This window comes from Kogia breviceps, chromosome 3 (genome assembly GCF_026419965.1).
Source record: "Kogia breviceps isolate mKogBre1 chromosome 3, mKogBre1 haplotype 1, whole genome shotgun sequence".
In the NCBI taxonomy this organism is placed as follows: domain Eukaryota; kingdom Metazoa; phylum Chordata; class Mammalia; order Artiodactyla; family Physeteridae; genus Kogia; species Kogia breviceps.
The window spans coordinates 124,325,081-124,353,007 of NC_081312.1; the positions used below are offsets into that span (position 1 = coordinate 124,325,081).

Consider the following 27,927-nt stretch of genomic DNA (forward strand, 5'->3'; position numbering starts at 1 on the left):
TACTACATGGCCAGGGACTAAGCTAGTTGCTTTATATACATAATTTTATTTAATTCTCACAAAACCCTGTATAGTTAAGAATTAGCCCTCTCATTTGTCAGCTGAGGAAACGGAAGCCCAGGATAGTTAATGAGTAGCTTTAAGTGTCCCAGGTCCCAAGCAGCAGAAGTGGGATTCGACCCTGGGCCTGTCTGACTCTAAGCTGTAACGGGCACCAGGCTCGTGGCTAGGGAAGAGGTTTCAGTGATGCAGACGGAGGAAGGAGTCACACAATGGGTCTGATTCCACATAAGGTGGTGGTTAAAGGAAGAGACCCAGAGGGAGAGGGAGGAGTAGGTAAACACAGTGTGATCTTAGGGAAAGGCAGGTCCATCCAGCATCTTCATGTCCATGGAACGCCACGGGGTAGGAGGAGGAAAGCGAGGCAGGGGAAGAGCTGTTAGCTGGAGGAGATTACTCCTGTCTCTAGCTTACAGGTAATCAACAGGCACCAAAAGAAAATATCCAGATCACGTGCCCTATCACAGTAGCCACAAAACTGGGAGCGCCAGTGGTCAGGGGAGGAGCGCTAGGCGCCAGCCCTTCAGAGGCAAAGCTCGGGGGGACCAGAGGACATTCACACACCCCTCTGCCTGAGGCAGCCTGCCGGCATTAATAAAGCTGCATAAGTTAGCCCATCACTGCCCATCTACTGGGATAGGCGAGCGATCACCAAACACTCTTTGAATAACGGTGCAGGATGCTATGGAAGGAAAAGCACATGATGCTGAGAAGAGGGGTCACAGGGGCTACCCTGGCTCTGGGCAGCCGGGGCAGGCCTGGCTGGGCAGAGAAGACTGGGCTGGAACAGGAAGGAGGTGGAACTGTGAACCCATGAAGCTGTGGGGTGGGGAGACTTTAAGGCCATCCAAGCAGAGGCACTGCGGCCTTAGGGAGAGTGAAACACTGAGGAAGCAGAGGCAAGGCCCTCATGGCAGGACTGGAAATCCCATAGTAAGGTGCAGCTGGGGAGGTAGCAGAGGGCCCAGGCAATGCTGGGCCTGGGCTGCTCTGCTGGGCATGTCAGCATCTCTCCTAAGAGCCGGGGGAAGCCTGGAGGGTCTGGAGCAGAGAACGGGACACGAGCAAATTTCCATTGCAAAGTATGACTGATCCTTAGACTGCAGTGTAGAAAACACAGCAAGAGGGCCAGGCCCAGAGGGTCATGGGATGTCTGCTTAGAAAGCTGAGGTGGGAGCCCTGGAGAGAGTGGAGGGGGCAGTGTACAAAGACGGGGGGCAGGGGGCGACTTCAGGGGCTATGTAGGACGTGACACAGACAGGACCAGGGCTGTGTCAGAGCAGGCAGGGGTGGATGGCGGGGATTGGAGAAGGAGAGGTAGGTGCCAAGGATGGGACTCCTGTATCTCCAGCGTATGGGACATTCACTGTGACACAAATGATGGGGGTTGCCCCTGAGTACAGTTTGGGGCATGATGGCCAAGGCATCTACGGAAACTGCTGCTTTCTCACCTGTCTCAGCCACCTCTTTGAACCTGTGCCAAGCTCCCCACTATGACCTCAGGTAGAATCTGGAAGTGAGGTTTCTGCCAGGGTGTGCTATGCTGTTTCTAGGAGTTGTATACTTGGAGAGACAGAGGAAGAGAGAGCAGTGGGGGCTGAGATTAAAGGGCCACAAAAGACCCCATTAACCTGCAGCCAAGTGTCCGCCTGAGGCAGGATAAGCAGCTTATGAACTGATAAGAGGAAAGTATGCAGCTGTTAGCTTCGGGAGCTTTTGTCACTGGTTTGTGAGCAAGCAGGAGGCTCTCAGATGATGGAGGGAAGGAAAAGACCATCTGTCAAGGGGTCTCTGCAGTTCTCTGGGATGGGGACCCTCCAAAGCTCTCAGCGGCCCTGGAGCCTCTTCTATTCCGACTTTCCAAAGCAAAATCGTGGCTTAGAGCATGCAGCCTTGGAGTCAGACAGACCCAATGACCCTATCAGCATTCTCAAAATTCCATTTTTTTCATCTGTATAACTCAGGATGATAATATTGATCTCAGAGCATTCCTGATTGTCAAAATAATGGCAAGAATTATATAATTAGCTATTTGGTTGAGCAGTTACTATGCTTTGGGTACTGGGTTCTAGGTTATGGGTTCTGTTTTATATATATATTATCTCAGTTCACCCAGTGAATAAGCCAAGCCTTCAAGATTTTATGTAATGAATCAACAGCTCAAGGCAAACTAGGCTCTCTCAAGACAGTAGCTATTGTGGATAACCAACAATGACCTACTGTATAGCACAGCGAACTCTGCTCAATATTATGGAACAACCTAAATGGGAAAAGAATTTGAAAAAGAATAGATACATGTATATGTATAACTGAATCACTTTGCTGTGCACCTGAAACTAACACAACATTGTTAATCAACTATACGCCAATATAAAATAGCAAGTTTTAAAAAAGATGGTAGTTATTGGTATTTTTGTTAGAATAACCTCAGAGGGTACTGGCCCACCCATATTGCTGACTGGCAAAGTCATCAGGCTGAACCACCAGCCTCAGAGACTGACCCTAGCCGAGGGGATTTTGCTTCCCCTTGAGTCAGGGAAGTGGTGGAGGCTCAGGCAGGCTGGGGTAGGGAGATGGAAGGAGGAAAGCAATGGCCCAGATGGCAAAAGGCCATCTGCTGGCCAGCACCACTGTTCCCTCTTGTTCAGCCCTGCTGCAGACTGGTTGGGTACCAGCCTATCTCCATGGGCTCCGAGCAAGGTGAATGTTTAGCATTAGCCATCTGGAAACTTGCACTGAGGGAGGGCCATAAGAAAGTCTCCTGATGGACTTCCCTGGTGGTGCAGTGGTTAAGAATCTGCCTGCGAACACAGGGGACACGGGTTTGAACCCTGGTCCAGGAAGATCCCACGTGCCGTGGAACAACTAAGCCCGTGCGCCACAACTACTGAGCCTGTGCTCTAGAGCCTGCAAGCCACAACTACTGAGCCCGTGAGCCACAACTACTGAAGCCCACATGCCTAGAGCCCATGCCCTGCAACAAGGGAAGCCACCACAATGAGAAGCCCATGCACCACAATGAAAGAGTAGTAGCCTCCACTCTCCGCAACTAGAGAAAGCCCACCCGCAGCAAAGAAGACCCAGCTCAGCCAAAAATAAATAAATAAAATAAATTTATTTTTTTAAAAAAGTCTCCTGATGCCCACAGAACCTGGCAGATCCCAAGACTTCTCAGGACCTGACTCTACTGAGGCATCTGTGAGGTGCAGAGTGATCCCAGGACTTGTACTACCACGAAGTACAGAGCTGTCACTATTCCTCCTTAGCTTGAAAACTTAGAGGGATTTGGGGACATCTGAAGCCCTGGGAACAAATTTTGAAAACATTCTTTCCCAAAGGCTAGAGAGAAACAGGACTGTAGCATTACAACTTTCCTCCTCAGCTTTGCAGACCTGCCATCACTAATCATGTGTCCTTGGGCTAATCACTTTCTTTCAATTCTTATTCTTCCTTATTCTTTCAATTGCCTTGCCAGGATAATAACGATAATAGCTACTGTGCAGCATTGTCTTAAGGTTTATAGCATGTGTCTGAAAAACTGTTTGGCATATAATAAGCACTCTATTAATGGTCCCTATTTATAATATGACCTGCTTCTTCAAATATAGAGTTCTTGGCAGGCTCCTCCATCTTCTGATTAATTTTTCAGGGTACTAGGTCAGTCTACACCAGGGATCTGAAGCTAAGGCCCACAGGCCAAATCCAGTCTGTTACCTATTTTTGTAAATAAAGTTTTATTGTAACACAGCCAGACCAATTTATTTACAAAGTGTCTATAACAGCCGACATGAGTGATTACAGCAGAACTCATATGGCCAGCAAGGCCTAAAATACTTAGTATCCATCTTCTTAATGAAAAAGTTTGCCAATTTCGAATTACACTGAAGTTTCTCAAACATTAATGAGCATCACAATCACCTAGGGTGTTTTTGAAGAATACTGATTCCCAGGGCCTACCACCAGAGCACTGGATTCAGGAGATGTGGCCCTGGAACCTGCATTCTAATCAGCCCCCACCACCATCAATGATTCTGATGCAAGTGGCCCAAGGACACATTGGAAGGAACCCTGGTCTGTGCAATCAGCAATGCTAAGTGACACCAGAGCCCCAGTTGTCCCCATGAAGGGGCAGATGGAGCCTAGGTGGGGAGAAAGTCAGCACTCTGCATCTAGTAAGGAGGTGCATGCAGCCTGTGGCCCCTTTCCCCAGCAGCTGCCTGCTTTGTTTTAAAGTTCAATGCAGAAAACTTGGAAGACAAAGAAAGCAAAAGTCACAAAGGATGAAATAAAAAAAGCTTCCATAATCCAACTAACCAAGGATAATTACCATTTATATTCTGACCTATCAGTCTATATGGTCCCAGTATTTTTCCCAGGTATAAATATGAAAATATTTTCTCTTTATTTTACAACAAAAACAGGGCTTCCCTGGTGGCGCAGTGGTTGGGAATCCACCTGCCAATGCAGGGGTCATGGGTTCATGCCCCGGTCCGGGAAGATCCCACATGCCGTGGAGCGGCTGGGCCCATGAGCCATGGCCGCTGAGCCTGCGCATCTGGAGCCTGTGCTCTGCAACGGGAGAGGCCACAACAGTGAGAGGCCCGCATACCACACACACACACACAAAGAAAAACAAATGGGCAACTGTTTGCAGTCTTTACTCACTGGAAAATACATTAATATTTCGATAAATTGAAAGCATTTCCTCTAAGATCAGGAATAAGACAAGGATGTCCACTCTTACCACTATTATTTAACATAGTTTTGGAAGTCCCAGCCACGGCAGAGAAGAAAAAGAAATAAAAGGAATCCAAATCGGAAAAGAAGAAGTAAAACTGTCACTGTTTGCAGATGACATGATACTATACATAGACAATCCTAAAGATGACACCAGAAAACTACTAGAGCTAACCAATGAATTTGGTAAAGTTGCAGGATACAAAATTAATGTACAGAAATCTCTTGCATTCCTATACACTAACAACGAGAGATAAGAAAGAGAAATTAAGGAAACAATCCCATTCACCATTGCAACAAAAAGAATAAAATAACTAGGAATAAACCTACCTAAGGAGGCAAAAGACCTGTAATCAGAAAACTATAAGACACTGATGAAAGAAACCAAAGATGACACAAACAGATGGAGAGATATACCATGTTACTGGATTGAAAGAATCAATACTGTGAAAATGACTACGCTACCCAAAGCAATCTAAAGATTCAATGCAATCCCTATCAAATTACCAATGGCATTTTTCCACAGAATTAGAACAAAAAATTTTACAATTTGTATGGAAGCACAAAGATCCCGATAGCCAAAGCAATCTTGAGAAAGAAAAATGGAGCTGGAGGAATCAGGCTCCCTGACTTCAGACGACACTACAAAGCTATAGTCATCAAGATAGTATGGTACTGGCACAAAAACAGAAATACAGATCAATGGAACAGGATAGAAAGCCCAGAGATAAACCCACGCACCTACGGTCACCTAATCTGTGACAAAGGAGGCAAGAATATACAATAGAGAAAAGACAGTCTCTTCAACAAGTGGTGCTGGGAAAACTGGACAGCTACATGAAAAAGAATGAAATTAGAATACTCCCTAACACCATACACAAAAATAAACTCAAAATGGAGTAAAGACCTTAATGTAAGACCAGACACTATACAACTCTTAGAGGCAAACATAGGAAGAACACTCTTGGACATAAATCACAGCAAGATGTTTTTTGACCCACCTCCAAGGTAATAAAAATAAAAACAAAAATAAACAAATGGGACCTAATTAAACTTAAAAAAGCTTTTGCACAGCAAAGAAAACCATAAATGAGACGAAAAGATAACCCTCAGAATGGGAGAAAATATTTGCAAACAAAGCAACTGACAAGGGATTAATATCCAAAATATACAAACAGCTCATGCAGTTCAATATCAAAAAAACATACAAGCCAGTCAAAAAGTGGGCAGAAGACCTATATAGACATTTCTCCAAAGAAGACATACAGATGGCCAAGAGGCACATGAAAACATGCTTAACATCACTAATTATTAAAGAAATGCAGAACAAAACTACAATGAGGTATCACCTCACACCAGTCAGAATGGCCATCATGAAAAAAATCTACAAACAATAAATGCTGGAGAGAGTGTGGAGGAAAGGAAACCCTCCTACACTGTTGGTGGGAATGTAAATTGATACAGCCACTATGGAGAACACTATGGAGGTTCCTTAAAAAAATAAAAATAGAACTACCATGTGACCCAGCAATCCCACTACTGGGTGTATACCCTGAGAAAACCATGATTCAAAAAGACAAATGCACCCCAATGTTCACTGCAGCGCTATTTATAATAGCCAGGACATGGAAGCAACCTAAATTGTTCATCAACAGATGACTGGATAAAGACGATGTGGCACATATATACAATGGAATATTACTCAGCCATAAAAAGGAACAAAATTGGGTCATTTGTAGAAACATGGATGCACCTGGAGTCTGTCATACAGAGTGAAGTAAGTCAGAAAGAGAAAAGCAAATATCGTGTATTAACGCATATATGTGGAATCTAGAAAAATGGTAGAGGTGAACCTATTTGCAGGACAGGAATAAAAGACACAGACATAGAGAGAACGAATGTGTGGACACAGTGGGGAGGGAAGAGGGGGTGGAATGAATTGGGAGATTGGGATTAACAATCCCATGTGTAAAATAGATAGCTAGTGGAAACCTGCTGTATAGCTCAGGGAGCTCAGCTCTGTGCTCTGTGGTGACCTCGATGGGTGGGATGGGGTGTGGGGTGGGAGAGAGGGCCAAGAGGGAGGGGATATATGTATACGTATAGCTGATTCACTTCGTTGTACAGTAGAAACTAACACAACGTTGTGAAGCAACTACACCCCAATTTAAAAATATGTATACATATGAACACTTTCACATGTCAATAAATATTGCTCTCAAACATCACTCTTGATATTCAACTGTTAAAAAAAGAATGCAGTAAATACATACTTGTATGAAATCACACTGTACACCTTAAACTTACACATTGTTGTGTGTCAAATATATCTCAATAAAGCTGGAAAAAAGAGAAAAAAAGAATGCAGTAGATCTCTATGAACTAATATGAAATAATCTCAAAGATAGTTACCAAAAATAATGTGGTCCAGAACAATGTGAATACAAGCTGGCATTTGTATAAAAGCAACGGGAAACATCTCTCCTTGTATAGCACTGACTACCTCGGCAAGGATACACAGAACCTCTAAATAGTTATTATCTCAGAAGCAGGAAATTAGGCAGATTGAGAGTAACTTTTACTCCTTTATCTTTTACGTTATTGGGCTTTCTTACTATTTGCATGTATATCCTCACAGAAATATTAAAAATTTGCTTTAAAAAACTGTCATTTCTTTTTCTTTTCTTTTCTTTTTTTTTTTTTTTTCACTTTTTGGCTGGGCGACATGTGGGATCTGGGTTCCCCGACCAGGGATGGAACCCACGCCCCCTGCATGGGAAGCACAGGGTCTTAACTACTGGACTGCCAGGGAAGTCCCCCAAAATTGTCACTTTTAATGTCTTCACTGAAATTACATCATTTGTATGAACCACAGTGTGCTCAACTAACCATTTATTATATTTAAGCAATTCTTAGTTGATCGAGTTGACTGTATAAGTCACGGTGGGATGAACGCCCACACACATCAATATGGGCAGCCGTTGGTGATCACTACTTGAGGTTAAATTCTCAGAAGTGGAGTTTCTGAGATATGGGCTTCCTCTGATTTTAGCCTTTTAATAAAATTTGCCAAACCACTTTCCAGAAAGGCAGGCTCTGTCCACACACTTAGCAACAGCAAACGTGAATGTCCATTTTCCCTTTTGCTCGGATGGCCCCTCATTTCTGACAGTGCTTCTCTTTAGAAGGCCTCCAGCTCCAAACACAGCCCAATCAGGCCGGCGTGTCCCCCAGACGCCCCCCACCTCCAGCCCCACAAAGCAAGCCCACGCAGTGGCTGGGACAATTGGAGCCATTTCCGCACATCATGGACAATAACAGTACTCAAATCCTGCCTGCTTTTCTTAAAGACTAAGCCAACAATGGGGGTGCCCCCTGGCACCCCTCCACTGGCCCAAGGGCAACCCACTGAACTCAACTGATTTGGAAGGATTCACTTGGAAAGGTAGTTCCTGGAACTACCTGGGCACCCTCCTAGGGGATTCATGTCAGACCTGCTGGCAGACAGACCAACGCTGGCATTCTTCTCCCCCACCTGGGAACAGGTATGCATCGCTGTTACAGCACAGAGGCCCCTCTGAACTCAAGATCCCCATCAGGTAGGGAGGCTCGGCATTTCCGGGACTGCTAAGGAAACCGTTCCAGTCTTTGGCCAACTATGCAGTTCTTATTCTACAATCAATTGGGAGGGCAGGGCAAGTGTCCAATGTAAATACCACTGGAGCGGCAGGACTGAGGAGCACAAAATTCCAGCCACCAAGAGCAGTGCCTCTGAGGCTGGCAGGTGCCCTGGGCCACCACTGACTTAACCCACTAGGCTTCCTCCACCAAACAACACACCCTGATCCACTTCAGGGCCTGCCAGCCCAAGCTGCTTCCATTTCCTGTAGCTCCCAACGTTACCTCCAAGATCAGCTGTGGGAGGAAGAGGAAACGGGACGTGGAAGTTTCTAGAAGAGTAGAGGAATGCCTGCCCAGCCACAAAAGGGACTCTGGGCTGGAAATGCTGCCCACCTACTGACTGCTGGCCTCCCTGGGGCTCTGCCTCCAGCCCTTGTGTTGATGGACCTCACGCTTGTGCTAAGATCAACAGACGCAGCAGGCCTTACAAGTGCCCTTGTGTGGAAGGAGGTGGCAATTCGGTATGAACCAAGGAAGCCACTGCAGAACTGCTTTAGGAAAGAGGCAAGGCTTATTTACCCAAAGAGGGTAGAACTAAAATTGCCTTAGAAGTCGTGGTTCCATTTTGTAATCGTAGTCATATTATTCCAACTAGCAGAGTCAGCGGTTGAGGCCGGCTGATTTTGCTAATGATGCACAGGAAGAAATGGAACACAGAGATGTGACCTAAGTCCCCAGGTCACAGGCCTGAGGTTTTCACTTCGTCCTTTGTTCCCTGAACTGTGGGCCCCAGAGCAGCATCCTCTGGAAATTGGTTAGAAACACTGACTCTCAGACCTTCTCCAGAATCTGCATTTTCATAAGATCCCCAGAATCCCCCAGGATTCAGTGCAGTGGTTCCGAAACTTTAGTGAGCATCAAAAATCTCCCCCACTTCACCCCAGGTCTGACCCAGTGGGTGTGGAGTGATCCCAGGCATCTACACATCTCACACGGTCCCAAGGTGACCAGATACACTGGTCTGCAGACTGCATCATGACCTGGGTAACTAATTAAATGTGCAGCTGCATCTTGGCCTTACACCGCTGGTTCTGAACCTTGGCTGCACAACTGAAATCACCCGAGGTGTTGAAAAAAGCATGCCCATGCCTGAGTTTCGCCTCTAGAATCAGATTTAATCAGTCTGGGGTGCCGCCTGGGCCGAGGGAGTCATACAATTTGACCAAGTAATTGGAATGTGCAGTGAAGATTGAGAACCATTGATTCAGAGTGACCTCATTTAAAACCTGGTTTTCTTACTCACCAGCCACATGACATGGGGCAATTTAACCACTCTGAGCGGCTTTACTGCCTTTACAATGGGGAGAACAGCCACTCATAAGGACTAAATATTATAAGGTATATTAGACCTTATATGCCTATATGTGCCTATATGTGTCTGGCACACAGTAGGTACTCAATAAATGCCCAATTTCCCTTATTCTCTTTCCTTGCTATGATTAGAAGTGAAAAATCAGCTGATACTCTTATCTTTACCCCAAATCCCAGCTCCTCTCTGAACAGGAAGCATAGAAATATCGGTTTCCCTCCTCACCATTCAGGAAAAAAATGAAGGTGCTAGGGCTTGAAACCACGTTGGAATGTGTATTCAGGGAGCAGAGCTGGCTTCATGGGCCTGACCCTGACTCCATGCTCAGAAGAGCCCCACGATTGGGGTATAAGTCTCTGTTGTAGCTGTCCTGCAATTCTAGTGCTTTTGGAAGATTTTGCACTGGGTCCCATAAATTAGGTAGCCAGGCCTGTCAGGAAGGAAGCTGGTTTGGAGACCAGTGCAAGGATGCCAGCAAATCCCTCTGGCTTGTGGCAGCATAATTAATACAAGAGAAAAGAATAAAGGGGTGTGCACCAGAGTGACCTGGTGAATCTCTCTCTAAACTAAACAAACGGGGGTATCAGGGAAGGGAGGAAGAGAGGGTGTAACTAACCCTCTAAGAGAAAGAGCCAGGAAGAGACCAACCAGAAGCTCTTCTCTTTCCTCTGGATGCTCTGGGGCCGGAGGCGGTGGCAGACACCACTGGTGGCTGAGCCCCAGCCAGATGCAGGCTCCCCTTTCTCCTCTTGCAGCACACTCCTTCCCCACCCCATCCAGCTCATCCCCCACGATGGATGCACAGCACAAAGGGCAATGCGATGAAGAGGAGCTGGGGCCAGGGATTTGCAGCAGTTTGCTTCTTTGACGTTGTTTTCAGTTTGTGGTTTTTCTTCCCGAGTCCAAAATTGTGTTTCCCCATCAGCAGTTGTTTTGTTTTTTTTTTTTTTTTTTTTGGTACGCGGGCCTCTCACTGTTGTGGCCTCTCCCGTTGCGGAGCACAGGCTCCGGACGCACAGGCTCAGTGGCCATGGCTCACGGGCCTAGCCACTCCGCGGAATGTGGGATCTTCCCGGACCGGGGCATGAACCTGTGGGATCTTCCCGGACTGGGGCACAAACGCGTGTCCCCGGCATCGGCAGGCGGACTCTCAACCACTGCTCCACCAGGGAAGCCCCAGCAGTTGTTTTGATCTCTGCTTTGCTACCTGTCATTCCCAGGGCCGCTCTTTGGACATCCTAACGCCTCTGCAGAGTTCAGGGGAGAATGGGCTGTGTGAACCCAGTGCTCGGGCGCTGCAGCCATGCGGAAGCTTCTCATTAACCAAAGCCCATGGTCCTTCCTCCTCTGGGCAAGTGAAAGCCCCCAGGACCCACAAGAGAAGATACAGAGATGGAAAGAATGTGCCATAAGCAGACAGGAGATTCTGTTGGAGCTGTTTCTGCAACTTGACTGTGCACGAGTGCAAACCACATCAGGCCAAGAACATTGCGAGAAAGTCAAGACCGGAAGCCGCTTCCCCTCTTAGTTTTCCATCCTGGTGCCAGGATACAGTCAGATTTCTGGGTCAGTGAGGAAGTGTGTCACCAGGACTTTGGATAAATAATAAAATACTAAAGTTTGTGAATTGTTTAAGAATAAAAATTAGTATGGATTTGATTTTATTCCTAGTTTAAAAAATCTCTTTTGCTAACTGCTATGCAGATATATTTTTCTTAGGTGTGAAGCTACAGCAAGGGCCAACATTTGTCCAAAAGCCTGGTTACACCTGCAGGAGTGTATAAGGCATGTGACTGGTAGTCTTCTGTCACATGTAAAGTGGGGGACGAGAGGCTGAGAACTTCTAACCTGAGGTATCAAAGGGCTGTTAACCCTGTAGGAACCTGTTGCAATGGCATGAATTAGTAAGAACTGTCCTGTTGCCCAAATCAAATGAATCAGAGGCAATGGCTTTGGCTATGGAGCCAGAATATTGGCCACCTTTGGCCCTGCTGTACAGGTGGCAGGGGCCTGCCAGGAACAGCCTGCGAGCAGGTAGCCACAGAGGAGAAACATTTTGTATCAGACTCTATTTCCAGGGATTTCTCTTCAAATAGAAGAGTCGGTGTTGGAGAACAGCTGGTTCCCTGGTGCCCTGAGAGAGAGGAATAGAGCAGGGCAGCCTTAACACAACCATCGGTGACAGTGTGGGGACTTCCAGGACCATTCACTGCACACCTGCAAAGATCCCACAAAGACAGAGCAGCAAAGGCATGCCAGAAAAACGCACACTGCCTTCCAGGTTTCTCAACCCTCTGGGCACCGCATTCTAGAACTCTGTCACCAAGCAGGGTGCGACTGCATCTGCAACCAGAAATTTGAAATGAAGTCCAAAGCAGAAGAAGAGAACCAGAAGACTCCTGGCTTTGATTACTTTATGTCTTGCCTGTGGGTTGGCCACACACTTAACCTATTTTATTTAGACCTGAACGAATGCTAGGAGTGTTCCTTGGGCTTGGAGGGTCTCTCAAGGAGTCTGAAAAGAGGGAAAGGGCATGGAAACTTTTGTTAGGAGAATCCAAGGGCCTGAGGATAACAGCAGTCTCAAAATTATGTTCAAAGAGGCATCTTCCACCAGGAATCCCAAGCACAAGGTCACTGCCAAGGCCAGGGGTAACCTTCCTCACTTGCGTACCTCAATTCAGAGGAGGAAATAGAAAAGGAAGTCAAGAAAAGAAAAACAAGCAAGAAGGAAAAATAGACTTATTTCAGGAAGTCAGGAAACCCAAGTCCTCCACTCAGTTTCACTTCTGCCTTGCTCTTGGCTTCTGATGCCCCATTAAATCAAGGCCAGATAAGTGTATTTCTCAGGGCAAAAGAAGTTGCCTTTTCAGTGGCACTAATGGTGACCTCATCCAGGGTCAAGGTCACCTTTCAGTAGTCTCAGAATTCTCTATTTCTACCCCACACTCATTGTATCAATTCCCTGGCTCTGTGCTCACGGCTATAGATACAGGGACCCTCTATCCCAGCTGAAGAAGAAATGCCAGTTAGAGCATCAAACATTAGGAGGCCAGGATCCCAGCCCTACCTCCATCTAGCTGGAAGAAACCCTTCTCAGTCCAATGTTCCAAGGTTAGGAGAGTGGGCAGAAGTGACTCCTTCCCAAGTCTAATCATCCCTGTTAACCGAGCAGTTAAACCAGAGGGATACCAGGGCCATTCAACGCAGGCAGCCACCCCCAAGATCTTTCGGCAGGAGCCAATCAGTCCCTCCAAATCTGACTCTGACAATTCACTTGGAGAGAAGTTACCATCTGTTTATGGGGAAAAAAAATGTTAATAACCCAAAATCATAATCAAATAGGCAACCACTTTAAGTACCTATTAGCTGATGCTAATTCACAAGGGAACAATCCTGGAGTGCCCATCCACAGGCCCATCAGAGGCACCAGCACACGTCCAACCATTAGGATGGAAGATAAACAGATGAAGCACTTAAGGTATTACCGGAAGCCCAACCAGCCTTTCTAGACTCCTGTCCTTCCCAGCCTTCTGGTTTCTGCTGCCTTGCCATGCAGTCCCCAACATGTCCAGAAAGCGACAAAGGAAGTCCTCTAAGCCTGGGAAGCAAGACTCCTCCATCAGCTCCCACCTTTTCCCTAGGCCAGGTGTGTCCCAGCTTGAGAAAAGAGGATTAATAAGAGACATGTTTGAAAGCCCCTTTGAAGCAGGACAGCATTCAAAGATAATTAAAGTATTGGAAGAGCAGACCTGATTTATTCACAATCCGTCTTCAATTTCCCAGACCTTCCCAGGCTCTCTGCATATAGCATGCAGGTGGGAAAGCAGGCCAGCATTGCTCTAGCTAGCCGTGCATTTTGGCATGCCGTTTCATTTCTCTGGGTCTGCTTCCTTACCTGTACAATGGGGACATTAGCCTAATAAGTCTAAGGTCTGTTTCAACTCCAATAAACCATTATTCTGTTTCCTCTGTGACAGTACGAGGAAACCAAGAAGTATGAAGTTCACTCCCACAGTATCTCTGATCTAGACATGTATAAAGATGCTTAAGAGGTAGTCAGACAAGAGAGACCAAATAATGTATGCCCTTTTTACAGACTGCAAAAACCCCACACGTTTGCTTCTTTCTCCATTAAATAATAATGATAGTCACCTTATATGAAAACTATAGGACATGTTTAAGTATTTAAAGACACACTAGCATCTTCTACCTGGTTATCGTTCTAACAACCACTTGAAATAAAGATGGCAGATGCACTGTGGATGTTTATTGTGGGACAGCCAAGACCAAGGAGTTAGGTCATTCTATCGATAGCTGCCATGAGAAGTGACTGAGAATGCAAGGTAGAATGTCCGTTCTAGAACCAACTCAGCTTTACCAGACTGAAAATCAGAGCAGGTCACCTCCTTTCTTGGGCTCCCTATACCTCAGTTTCTCATCTCTAAATAATGACACTGCAGGGCCCGGCTAGATCATTGTCATTATCTTTCGATGTCTAATTTTTTTTTTTTTTTTTTTTGCGGTACGCGGGCCTCTCACTGTTGTGGCCTCTCCCGTTGTGGAGCACAGGCTCCGGACGCGCAGGCCCAGCGGCCATGGCTTCCCTGGTGGCACAGTGGTTGAGAGTCCGCCTGCCGGTGCAGGAGACACGGGTTCGTGCCCCGGTCCTGGAAGATCCCACATGCCGCGGAGCGGCTAAGCCCGTGAGCCATGGCCGCTGGGCCTGCGCGTCCGGAGCCTGTGCTCCACAACGGGAGAGGCCACAACAGTGAGAGGCCCGCATACCGCAAAAAAAAAAAAAAAAAAAATTATATGAGGATGAGCATGGAATAAATTCTAAGGCATGTCACTTCCAGGCCCAGGATGCACTGGCACAATATAATTAGTTAAGATACTGACATATTTTGATATATTTCTGTCCCTACCAGTAAACGACCCCTGCCCTGAACCTCCCGACCACCCACCACCCAACCACGCTGTGATCCAGCATGATTATGAGTTAACACCTGGCACAGCAGGGAGCCCCCGGGTGCCGGCTCCAGCAGGAGGGTAGTAATGTGCTCTGACTGGTCAGTATCCACACCACACCAAATACTTCAGGAACATCCTGTCACTCTAAAGCATGGGGCTTTATCCACAGTCCAAAGAAAGCCCACTGGACACTCAGCCCCATTTTAGAACCTTTGTGATTATGAGAAAAGAGGAGCTTGAATCCTAACCCCTCCACAGGGCAGAATCCTGACCTCTCCCCAGGCCGGAATTTCGATCAACAAGATGGCAGTTGATAACAGTAAAAAAGTGTCTGAGACAATGCATTTTCAGTTCATTTCTATAAACTCTGGTTAATACATTCAACTTCCATAAAATAGGTCCCCAGTGGAATTCCTATATGTACCAACATGGAGAGATCTCTAACACATGACAAGCAAATAAAGAAGATGAAGAAGGGTGCTTAGAGTATAAACACGGGTACACATTAAAACATACACAAAGTATGTATTTACATCTCGTAAATGTATTCACATATGTAGACATATATATGTATATGTATAGATGTATATCTTTCTTCACATCCTGTACCTATCTGAGACCACTCTTGGGAGTGTTACAGTCTTTAATCATGCTGTTTAAAACTCTCGAAACACAAGCTCTCTCATCCACATAAAATTTATTAATAAGGACTATAAGAGACAAATATACTTTTGATTGTTTTCTAGATGTCTATGAATAAATGCAACTGTGATTTGGAAAAAACAAACAAAACAAAACATATATATACATACACATAAGTAGAACTATAAAACAAAAACAAGTGGACTGATGGATGCACAGTGAACTCAAGCTAATGACTGCCTATAGAAATGGGAGTGGAAATGCGATCAGGGTGACAGTTAAAGCCATCTTAGTTTTATCAGTAATAGGAATAAAACATTAGATGCAACAGAAGACAAAATAGTAACAGCTGCTTATTCTAAGTGACAGAAATATGAGTGTTTGTTATACTAATGTCCATATTTTTCTATATATTTTTTTCTTTCTCAGAAGGAAGTTTATGTTAATAAGTCCTCCTCATCCATACACTGTGTTCCAGGCCCTCAGATGTGGAGGGTGGGAATTATTTATGAGTTTCCCAGATCATCCCCACTCTACCTCCACTGCCCGGACATCTCAGATTTCCAAATGAGCCCTAACTAGCCCGTTACTGATTAACAAGCTGTGCTTGTTTTCTGAGTAAAACTAAAGTCATTCATTTCTAAGTTCAGAAACAATTTGTCAAAGACTGTGCAGTTTCAGGCATACTCAGTTGAGTGACTGCGGGTTTCTGCAACAAGTCACTCCTGGTCTAACAGGACAGATGATGTGTGAGCAAGATAATGACAGTGCCCTAGGATTAGGGTAGAAGAAAAGCATTTTTACTAAATATTGTGTGGGACAAAAGAGGGCATGATTAAGTCTTGGGAGGGCAGCCCTTCCCAGAACAACAATGAAAGAAGCTTGGGAAGGCTTATACACAAAGAAAAGAAGAAAACTACAACCACAGGGACCCTTTTAAATGTCAATTACACACAGATCTCAACACTCAGAGCAATGCAATGAGGGAGGTGGTATCATTCCATCATTTTGAAGTTGCGGGAATAGAGGCTGTGAGAAGTTAAGTAACTTTGCTGGAAACAAAGAGCAATTAAGTGGTATCACAGATTTTTAACCCAGATTTGAAAATTCAAAGCTGAGGAAGGGGTGGCTCTGAAGAGACGGAGGTTCACCCAAGTCAGATTTGAGGAACTTCTGGTACCTGCAACTTTGCTCTTTTTTCTGGACTGGGAGGCCCGCTGCTAATAAAAGATCAAGGGTGCATGCAGCCTGGGGCATTTGCTGTTTCATCTTAAGATGAGAACTAAATACAGTCAGGCATAACAAAGATCAGAAAGATGCAGGCTTAATTCTAAACAGGGTCAGCCTTGGATACAACATCTCATCTTGCCTCTCACTCTAGCCAAACTTCTTCAGGTCGCCTGACTTTAAATTAAGGAATATTTCACTTCCAACCTTATGGACATGTTCTTGTGGCCCAACCAGGGCCAATGAAGGCAGCTCAGCCCGGGAGAGGGGAGTGGGTGTTGGGAGAGGCTCCAAGGACAGCTGAGGGGAAAGCACCACCCTGGGTGCTGCCTAATCCATCCGACATGGTCACACGCTGTTCCAGAAAAGATGACAATTAAGAGGAAAAATCTGCTTGTATGGTGGTGCCAGTCTTGTCGCATGGTCTCAGCTGGTGGTGTGCCTCTCGAGGAGGAGAGCAATAATGCCCCATTCTTCACTTTGATCAAGGCCCTGCTGTTTTCTTAGGTAGAGTGAAGAAGAGCTAGGAAAGTCCCTCCCATGGTAGGAAAATTTTGCGCAAGTATTAGTGTCAGTTCCTCAAAGCCAGGAGCCCAAGGATGATGCTAAGACTGAAGGCTCAGAGCTTGCATGGTGGTCACTGATCTTCCACACCTGTGAAGCCGTGTTTGGCCCGTGGGGTACTGGTAGATAAAACCTCTCCAGCCAAGGTGGCTGACCATGGTCTCCTCTTGTTTAAGTCATCTGGCTTCAGGCCAAACTTCTAATATGTAGAGAAGTTTTATAATTTGCCTTTACGCGTATTTCTCTTGGTCAAAATATTTCATATGTTTCAAGAAAACCTGGTTTGCTCTTCTGGGACTTGTTCAGCTTAACCAAGAGCAGAAAGAGGCAGGAGGCCTCTGGGAAGCCAGACAGTCCTCCCCCATGATTTCTGCCTTTCTAGTTCTCTATGGCTATCCCTTGCTATATATCAGTGTTCTAGACTTGTAGGGTGGTCACAGACTCTTTTGACAATATAATAGAAGCTGTGGATTAGTTCCTTCCCAACCCCGACCCCTGCCACCATGTACAAACAAACATTTACCTATAAGTTCAGGGGACCACTATCCCTGTGAATCTCATTCATGCTTTCCCCTTCAGTTCCTGAGCCCCGAGGTCAAGATCCCAACTACAGATACCAGTTTGTGAGCAGAAGTCATCGAAATTCATCTTTCTGGATCCCATAATCTCACCAGAAGACTCCAACCTGAATCCTAGCTCAGGAACCTGACAGCTTGTCAAACACTTCATACTCCCTCCCCACCCATCTCCTATTAACATCAGCCATAAATGGAAACCCCAGCTGGGAGTATATCTTGAAATTCAAGTTTTTGTTTAAGCACTTGTATCCAGCCTCCCTTGCACCATTTGGTCAGATCCATCCTGGGACCAGGCAGATGGATGCTAATTCACCATGTTAACCCCTTTTGTGCCAGTCCCCTTTTCCCAAGCCTTGGTGGAGAGCCACGTCTCACATCCCACCCCAGCTGCAATGGGGTCGAGTACCCTGTGTCATGGAAACTGGCCAGCAGACTTAGCAATCACGTTGCTCTTGGCATCCATTCTGGAACTCTGTGTAGAGCTACCATGCATGGGCAACCTTTCAATGCCACAGTCTACCATCCTACATTTAGTTCTGCTAATACCTTCTCATCACAACTCCAAGGATGGGTGCAGACAAGAGAAAAACCAAGTCACTCAAACAAAGAATCCTTTTACCCACCAAAAATAAAAAGAAATGTTAAGTCCTCTTCATTTGCCCTCAAATCCAACTTCTTTCCCAAATCATCCTCATTGTACCAGCCCAGTGAAGCAATGCTGTTAGTCATTACAGAAAAACCAAGTGGTCCACAGTTTGGTCCTCACACCAACACTGCCTTCAATCCATCATTACCAATAATGAACGTGTAGATGGGAGTCTCCACCAGGGCCACTTAAGCCCACCACCCTGAAGCCCTCTCAGAGAGCAAAGAGATTAAAACAGCATCTTTTGATCAAAAGGAGCCACGTTTCCCCCATGAGACCCTCGTAAATGAAAATCCCACCTTACCCTTCATTCCAAATTTGGACCGTCGACCATACTTGTTGATCATGATAAAGAGAACCACCAACAGGACACAGGCAAAAGCAGCAAGTCCAACGGCTATGGATACCTATTGGGAGCCAAAAACAGACAGTTGAGCAGTTAGAGAAAACCCGAGTATGAAGTTACATGCATGCTCAGATGAGAACATCCTATTACGGTAGCAACTGTAGCCCTCCCAGAACTTCAGTGAACTTCAGAACTTCTCAGACTGAGTGAAGTCTTGAGCAGATGTAATTTATGAGACTCTAAGAACATCAAAAAATAAATTACCCAGACTGATTAGAGAAAGTTCCATGATTCAGTGTTCTGAGCCCTCTCATCTGGGGACCATCCTAAGAGATGCAGGAGGAAGCCCAGAGATGCTTCTGTCTGTTGTTCCATTGTGGTTTTAATTAGCAAACAGATCTTGCATCTTCACATTGACATTCTTTGCATAATATTCTTATCCAGGAGATTCTAAAAAGACCCTTTTCCTTTTCTCCCCAGAGAAACCTCAGGCTCTGAGAGCATGGGGTGGGGGCACCTCCCACCCAAGAAGATGCCCTGGGCAACTCTGACTTTTGTTAAAGGCTGTACAGTTAGCAGCCCCTTCAAATCAGGCCCAGCTGGCTCCTAATGGAGTGGGAAGTTTCAAACTGTTCTCCGCCCGAGCCCTAGGGCTTAAAGCAGATCCTCAAAGACTTCCTCAAACAATGAATTATTCTCATCAAACAAGGAAGGTTTTAACCACCTGAAAGGAGGTCATTCATCACGGCTTCTCTATGCCACATATGCTAGAGTTCCAAATAAGGCAGTATTGGGAAAAGTTAGCTACTAAAACAGAAGCCTGAAAAACTACTGCATCAGTGAACACCTTCCTCTTGACCAAGAAGTGACTCACCCCAAAAGTGTCTTCCTCTGGTTTATGGGTCACAGTGATAGGAGGGGTGGGGCTCACTTCGTAGACTGAAAACCAAACATAAATAGGGAAGAGTAGTTAGCTTCCTGGCCACGAGAGCCTCAGCCACGGTCCCTGCCTAACTCCCAAGCCCTGTTGAAAGTTCTTGCTGGAGAACATCCCCTTGAAGCCAGACTCTGACTGCCTGGCCTCCCCAGGCTTTGCAGGGGTCCCCCAGAGATCAGATCCCAGTGTGGCTGCCTGGTGGGTACTGATGACTCAAAGACAGACTCCATAGGTATAAAGAACCTTCGCTCCCATCCCCCAATCCCCATCCCAGAGTAAATAATGTAACCTGGGCAATGTAGGCCATGATCTATTGGATAAATAAGAGGGGAAAAAATGGTTTGGGATCACAGCCAGGGTCTGGATTCGGCCAGTTTTGTGGGTGATGGTAGCTGTTGCTGACATTCAGCTCCTCTCTGCACACCTTACCCTGTCCCAGGCTCTCCGTGCCCTTCCTCATTCCCTCTTCACTCCTCAGTGAGATCCAGGAGGCCTGTGGCCTCATAAACAACCCACTATCCATTGCCCTATGGCAGATTTCAGAACACAATGGCAGCTTCAGTTGGCAGCAAGTTTATCTGACTAGGAAACATCTGCTCTTCCCAGCAAGGCCTGGATGGGAAGATGAGCATCCATTAGTCCTCCTTCTAGAATCACCTCCTTGTCCAGAGAGAGCCCCAGTTCAAAATTCTCTGCAGGGACATCCTGTGAGATGACAAGTCCTCAAAGACCGAGGACAAACAAAGGAATCCAGGTTATATTTACATCTGTGCCAAACAACAAGGGGCGTTCTAAACAGGACTGTGTACTGTCTCAGGCCGAACAGGGAGCAGAAATGACCTCAGCCGCCCCTGTTCCTCTCCCACAGGGGACAAAAGGAAAAGGAATAAATATGTTTCCCCACAGACCATGAGCGAAACACCAAATCCTTTGGGGATTGTCTAGTCCTGGCCCCGAGTCACTTACAGACTGAGCCTCAATAATCTCATTTGAGGACAGGTGAACCTATCAGGAGACCTTGTCAATCACAGCTCCACACGAGGTAGGTCCTGGCTCTCAAAGCAGGTGAGAAACACTAACATGTCTATAGGCTCCACATTCTCTCTGCAAGAACAACTAAGATGCTCAACAGGGGTCCACTGGGGCACGTGAACCCCACATCCTTCCTGACACCACCTCTGTCCATCTGGGTGGGAAGACCCACAACATGGTCAGACCCTAGAAAGCTACGGGGAAACTGAGGCAGCAAGTGACTGTCCAAGAGGAGTGGGCTTGGAACTGCTCAAGTATTTCTACTCTCTTTTCACAGTTCACTCAGATGCTCTAAGCGGCCATGAGTCTGAGGATGCTGGTAGAATACGAAAGAGGGCTATTTGGACTCAGTAGTTACCAAAAGTATCAGAATAAATCACTTTCAAAGCAAAAGGTAAAAGAGACTTACAAGAGACAAAGTTATCCGTGCTCTCTGCAAAAAAGACAAAGAGATCATTAACAAATGTAATAAAAAACCAGAACAGTCACACTCTGTCTTTCTCATAGCTATGATCTCTCCCACTCACCATGATCCTGTCGCCCTGGCAACTGAAAACTAAAATCCTTGGCTTGTCACCCCTCCCCCACACTCTTTAGAAGGTGGTCTTCCAAATGGAGAAGGAATAAGAGCTAAACTCCTGGTTTCAAGGGAGGTGGCCTGGTCCACCTGGAGACTAGAAACCATACTATGAGATGAGGAACTACATCCAGACTCACCACCTCACCCTCATTCCTCCCACCCTCAGGTGCCCAGAGTGTTGGGAACGTTGGTGGTACACTAGCGCCAAGAAGAAAGGCTGCAGGATGGGCTTCCATGGATCTTCCTGGAAAATGCCAGCTATGATCTCAAGACACAATTCCTCAGATCAATATGTAGAGTTTATTCTAGTAGGTCATTGAGACGTTCTTGGGAATCCCTCTAGAGTCTGTCCACTCCCCAGATGACAATGTGTTATTTGGTCTTTGGCCTTTAGAAATGGCTCATCTAATAATGAAAGCCAATCATTATTGGGCATTGGTTATGAGCCAGGGGTTGTGCCAAATGCTTTATGTAATACATCACTGCTTATAACCACGCTAGGAGGTGGGTAGCATTATCCCCTTTCAACAGAAAAGGAAACAGACTTATAGAAATTAAGTAACTAATTGAATGTCACTCATCTAAGAAGGGATAGAGCTGGAGTATGGGCTCAGAACCACTCTATCAGAGATTCTCAAACTTCAACATGCCACAGAATCATCTAGGAGGTGATCACTATCATTCTCCAGTAAAAAGAATGAGGGCTCCTTGGAGAAACGCATTAATTCCAGTGCTGGGGCAGAGAAAGTACAAGATGTGCTTGGAACATCTTGCAGTACTGGAAAGTAAGAAGGTGCGCAAGAATTAATGGGGGCATGAAGAAGGGACACAGGAGCCAGTATGAAGGGGCCTCCAATGGCCAAACTGGGGATGATCTGAGCAACAAAATATAATGCAATATAATGACAGTCATAGATTTTTATGAGCTGAATTATATCTGCACAAAATTCACATGTTGAAGTCCTAACCCCCAGTACCTTAGACTGTGACTGTATTTAGAGATAGGGTCTTTAAGAGGTAATTAAGTTAAAATGAAGTCATTAGGGTGGGAACTAATCCAATATGACTGGTGTCCTTGTAAGAGGACACTAAGACATAGACATATCCAGAGGGTAGACTAAGTGAGGACACAGAGAGAAGACAACAATCTGTAAGCCAAGGAGAGAGGCCTCAGAAGGAACCAACCCTGCTGACACCTTGATCTCAGACTTCCAGCCTCCAGAACTGTGAGAAAATTAATTTCTATTGTTGAAGCCACTCAGTCTCTGACACTTTCTTACAGCAGCCCTAGCAACTTAATACATGGATTATAATTCATAGAACAAAATAAATACCATGAGTCCATACTGATATAAAGAAGTAATTTAATCAACAAATGAGGAAGAAAGCTTTTCCTTACAATAAAATCCAATTAATAAATGTAGAGGAAAAGGATAGAAATAGAAAAATCACCATTGACAAATGGCACACTGATATTTGTTTCAGGCAAGAATCATCAATGAATGCTAAAACTAATGTGTGAAAGAATGATAAGAAACAAGATATTTACAAAGCTTCAAAATATTATGCTTATTAATTACAGAGGAGAAAAAAATAGTCACTCCGCAGTGGAGAAACCTAGCACACACCATCCTGACCAAGTGATAAAGTTAACATCACTGGTAATAAAATGTACAGACGTCGTGTACCCGACACAACGTACTGAACAGGCACAGCATCACTTCTGCGGTATTCCTGCCAAAAATGCCTAATTGGCATTCAACTGTGAGAAAACATCAGGCAAACCCAAATTGTGGGACAGTCTACAAAATAACTAGTGAGGATCCTTCAAAAGTGCACAGATCCTGAAAGACAAAGAAAGCCTGAAGAACTACCCCAGATTTAAAGAGAATAAGGTAACATGGCAGCTAAATACAATGTATCAATATAATCCTGGATTGGATCTCAGAGAAGAAAAGGACAGCAGTGGGACAACTAAGGTTTAGACAAAGTCTGTAGATTAGGTAATAGGGTTGTATCAACATTACTCTCCTGGTTTTGATCACTGCCCTGTAGTTATGTAACATGGTAACACTGAGGGAAGCTGGGTGAACAGTATAAGGAAGTTTTTCTGGTACTATTTTGTAACTTTTCTGGTAAATCTCAAACTATTTCCAAATGAAAAGTTAAAATTCTTTTAAAAATTTTTAAAAAAATATGGATTATTGGTCCTCACCCCAGAGTTTCTGACTCAGAAGGTCTGGGGGAGGTCTTGAGAATTTTGCATTTCGAACAAGTTTTCAGATGATGGGGATGCTGCTTGCTGGTCCCTTTGAGAACCCCTGCATTTTACTCCACCTCCTCCTGGCACAAGCCTACCACACCCTGAAAAATAAGAACAGCTTATTCGTTCATTCATTCACCATGGGTCTTCCATTTACCAGGCCCCTGGCTAGGCTTTCACAGTCATTGTAGTCATAGCTCTATCAAGTATGTGCCAGCAAATATTCTTCCCTAACTACCCGTGAGGAAAATTGATGCTTTCTGTGAAAGAGTCCCTTAGAGAAAGTCTTATTCACAGTAAATTCACTGTTAATAGCTTGCTTGCTCATCATCCACTTTGTGTTGTTTTCTGGGAGAGCAATACAGCTTTCTCCAGATTCCTGAGTGTGCCCTTCAGGCCCCCCACCCTCTTCTAAACTTCAGGTGACCAAATGGTTGATTTGGGAGGAGGATGGAGGCAAGGGGGCCCCAGCCTTGGCTTCAAAGCCTGAGAAAAGAGAGGTGCCAGATGAATTCCTAGTTAACACCAATTTGCATATTTCTCATAAGGTTCTCATTTATTAGAGAATATGCTCATGTCACCAAATGTTTTGGCCGAATCTGTAAACCCTATAATCTCTCAATCAGCCTATGATTGCTTATCTCCTTTGCAAGAGCCTGGAAACATTTACACACCCAGGAAGCACACAAGCCTTGGAACAGCCAGACCTCCTGGGTTCTCTCTAACCTGTGGGAGGACTCAGAACTTCACCCCGGAAAAGGATGGTGCCCAAGACTGGTCCTCACCTCAGCCCGCACCAGCAGGCTGGGAGGACAACCGGACCAGTGTGCCAAGGCAGCATCTGAATCCGAACAGGAACTGGGCATGAAAGCAAGGCACGTGTCTCCTCCAGATCCCAAACGCCTCAAGAAAAACCCAGTGGGAAAAGCCAGTGGGATCCAGAGAATGGAGAAGAGAGGCAGCAGCTTGCGTCCAGATAGAAAGAGATGCACAGAGACGTGATAACGAGAAAGGATGCCCTGGCTTCAGGTGTGAGGAGGGAGAAGGGAGCTGCGCCAGGCGTCCACATGCTCTGCCCACCCAGCACAGAAGGCCACATGCTGCAACCGCCTCCTTTCCCCCGGCACTGGCAGGTTGGGACCACATTCTAGTCTCAACAAGATTTTTGAGGAAAGAAACCAGCCTTGATGCGGCTATGGGCACTGGGGCAATGGTGTCCCCCATGGTTTGTACCCAGGGCCCTGACGGAATTCTGGTTTCTGCTGTCACAAGATCATGATGAAGAGACTTCCCAGTCAGGTAAAAAGAAATGAGAATTCAAGAGTTATGGCAGCTCACTTATTCCTAAACGTTTTGTCAAGTGTTCTCAGATATTTGTTGCACGTGTGCAGGCAAACACACACACACACACACACACACACACACACACACACACACACACACACACACCTTGGCAACATTCCTCCTCCTATCACATCATCATCTAGGGATACCCAACTGGTGACCTTCCAGGTACCACCTCAACCCTAACATGATCCCCAGCCTCCCCTGACACTCAGATCCCTGACCCCTCATGGTCCCCACTCTTAAGCCCAGATCCCTGGAACACCAAAGAGAATTCCACGCTCCTAGAACAAATCTCCCTTTCCAGGGACTGGTTCCTACACTAAGGCTGAACTCCAGGCTGGACATTCTAGTGCTTCTTTGGAAATGCAGAAGGAAACACCAACATTTGTATAGCATGTGAAGTTTACAAAAAGCTTTTCCAGAACATTTTCATTTCAATGTCCTGCTCTGAAAAAATCCTTCTGATGGAGGCCTTTGCATCTGCGGATGGCTCCACTGCATATATTCAATGCAATCAAAGCTCTCCCGTGGGTCTTCAGCCCATGAACAGTCAGGAAAGGAGACCCTCACCTTCAGATCTCTGTTTTTCCCCCAAAACAAATCCCTTTTCAGTTGCCCTTGGGTGTTTTTTTTAAATATATAATAATAAAAACAAACAGTAATTCTGTGCTTACCTCTGTGCCAAGCACTGTGGGAAATAGTTTAGGTGGATTAATCCACTATGTGTGAATTAATCTTCACTACAATCTTTGAGGCAGAAGCAGGGGATTGAGTAATTTGCCTGAGATCACAGAGCTGATAAGCAATTGAATGAGAATCTGAATCTTGGCATTGTGACTCCATAACCACTAGCCTAGTAAACTACCTGAAGGCTGTCTGTTAGAACTTACCAGCTTGATTAGAGAGTGACGACCAGATCTAGAACTCCTAAACTCAACTCCTAAACTCTCCACCTAGAATCCTAGTCATAGCCAACAGCTATTGAACCTTCCCTCTGTCCGGACACAGAGCTAAACACTGGGTGGACATCACTTCATTCATCCTCAGGAAAATTTAGGCAGGAGCTCTGGTTATCATTCCCATTTCACAAATGAAAAAACAGAGGCACTGAGCAGTGATCATCCTTCACCTCACTCCAACCATGTGCTAAGCCCCATTCTTGGAGCATAATACCTCCATCTGTCTGATTTCAGAACCCTTGCTCTTAATGTCTGTTTTGCTGCCTGGGAGCGAGAGGAGTACAGACGACAAATACAATGTCCCCACACCACAGCAAGAGAAGAGCAGGAGTCCATCGAGAGCTTCTGTATCCAGGCTCAGCAGGTGCGAGGTTTACTGTCCACTTCCCTGGATAATTTACTCTCCTGACGCCTAGATATTTTGTCTCTTGACATGACTGGCCCATCTTTTCCCTGTCACCGCCTTTCCATCATCCACTGATTCCTTTACAAACAAGCAAACCTTCACACAGGATGGCCCTGGCAGGGTGTAGATGGGTTTGAGGGACCCACTTCAGGTGAGCTGCTTCCCTTCAAGTTCCTCTGTAACTTCACCCTCCCTCTGGCCTCCTGGGTCCACCAAATGCCATGGCAGGAGATGGCAAATGAGGGAGCGTCTGAATTTTCGGGGGTGGGGGGCTTGTTTAAATACAGACTGCCAGGCCCCACCCACAGTTTCTGATCCAGTAGGTCTGGGTGGGGCTCCAGGATTTGAGTTCTAACACCTGCCCAGGTGATGCTGATGTTGCTGGTCTGGAAACCACTCTTTGAGAACCACTGGCCTGAGGAGAACTGAAAAGGTGACAGGTGTATCCAGAGATGAAGAGGAGGGGCCGCTGTGTCTCTTGGGGACAGAGGAGGCATCTGTACGGCTGGAAGGATGCAGAGAACTGCTTCCCTCCCAAGGGGAGGGAGGACAAAGGAAAAGCTGTGCCCACTGCCCCTGCTGCCCCATGGCCAGGACACCCTCTGCATGCAGAAGCCAGGGTGGCTCCCCCTCCCTCCCAAGCATTCCAGGGCTCCCTGCTCTCACCAGGACCCAGAAGCTTCCCTTTGGAAACAGAAACATTACTTTGGCAAGGGCTTCACTTCTCGCCCATCAGGGAGTGTCGACTCTCCTCTTTAAAAACAGATTCCATTCTCTAATCACCAGATGGGCACAAGCAGGGAAAAGGGCCACTCCAGCCCTTTATGCCAACAAAGCCTAGCCTGACTTTGGCCCCAAAAAGCAACATGTCTCTGCATCTAAAAGGTTGCTGCTTCTGCAGTGCGAGCAAGGACTCTTCCAGCTCCCGTGTGGCCCACAGTGGGAAGTGTCCTGAGGCCTCTTACTGGGCATACTGGGAATGATGTTGAAAATGTAGGACCATATGGGATGCCCAGGGTCTCAAACATCAGCACATTCTCAGTCCTCTCCTGAGTGATGGCTCCACCATCCCCTGGTCCTCAGTGGCAATAATTTAGCTTCCCAGGTGGCCTCATCTCTCCAGAGTTTCTCTCAAAGCCTCTAAAGTTTGAGTTTCCTTGAACTAAGATTAAAAAGGCCTTTGGGGGGGCTTCCCTGGTGGCGCAGTGGTTGAGAATCCGCCTGCTGATGCAGGAGACACGGGTTCGTGCCCTGGTCCGGGAAGATCCCACATGCCGCGGAGCAACTAAGCCTGTGAGCCATGGCCGCTAGGCCTGCGCATTCGGGGCCTGTGCTCCGCAACGGGAGAGGCCACAACAGTGAGAGGCCCGCATACAGCAAAAAAAAAAAAAAAAAAAAAAAGGCCTTTGGGGGTTCCCTGGTGGCGCAATGGTTGGGAGTCCGCCTGCTGATGCAGGGGACACGAGTTCGTGCCCCGGTCCGGGAGGATCCCACATGCCGTGGAGCGGCTGGGCCCGTGAGCCGTGGCCACTGGGCCTGCATGTCCGGAGTCTGTGCTCCATGACGGGAGGGGCCACAGCAGTGAGGCGCCCGCGTACCGCCAAAAAAAAAAGGCCTCTTGGAACTGCTACCCTCTGAT

The 27,927-nt window shown here is 46.2% G+C and overlaps 1 protein-coding gene across 11 annotated transcripts in view; it reads right to left on the bottom strand.

Moving 5' to 3' along the window:
- The window catches only part of NTRK3 (neurotrophic receptor tyrosine kinase 3), a 369,790-nt gene that overhangs the window by 213,147 nt on the left and 128,716 nt on the right, over positions 1–27,927 (bottom strand). For all 11 annotated transcript variants that reach the window (XM_067029586.1, XM_059056983.2, XM_067029584.1 and 8 more), the window contains exons 10-12: positions 21,143–21,166; positions 19,639–19,703; positions 18,723–18,825 (exon numbers count right to left, since the gene is read on the bottom strand). In XM_067029586.1, coding sequence (XP_066885687.1) covers positions 18,723–18,825; positions 19,639–19,703; positions 21,143–21,166 — 192 coding nt within the window. The remainder of the gene's footprint in view (positions 1–18,722; positions 18,826–19,638; positions 19,704–21,142; positions 21,167–27,927) is intronic.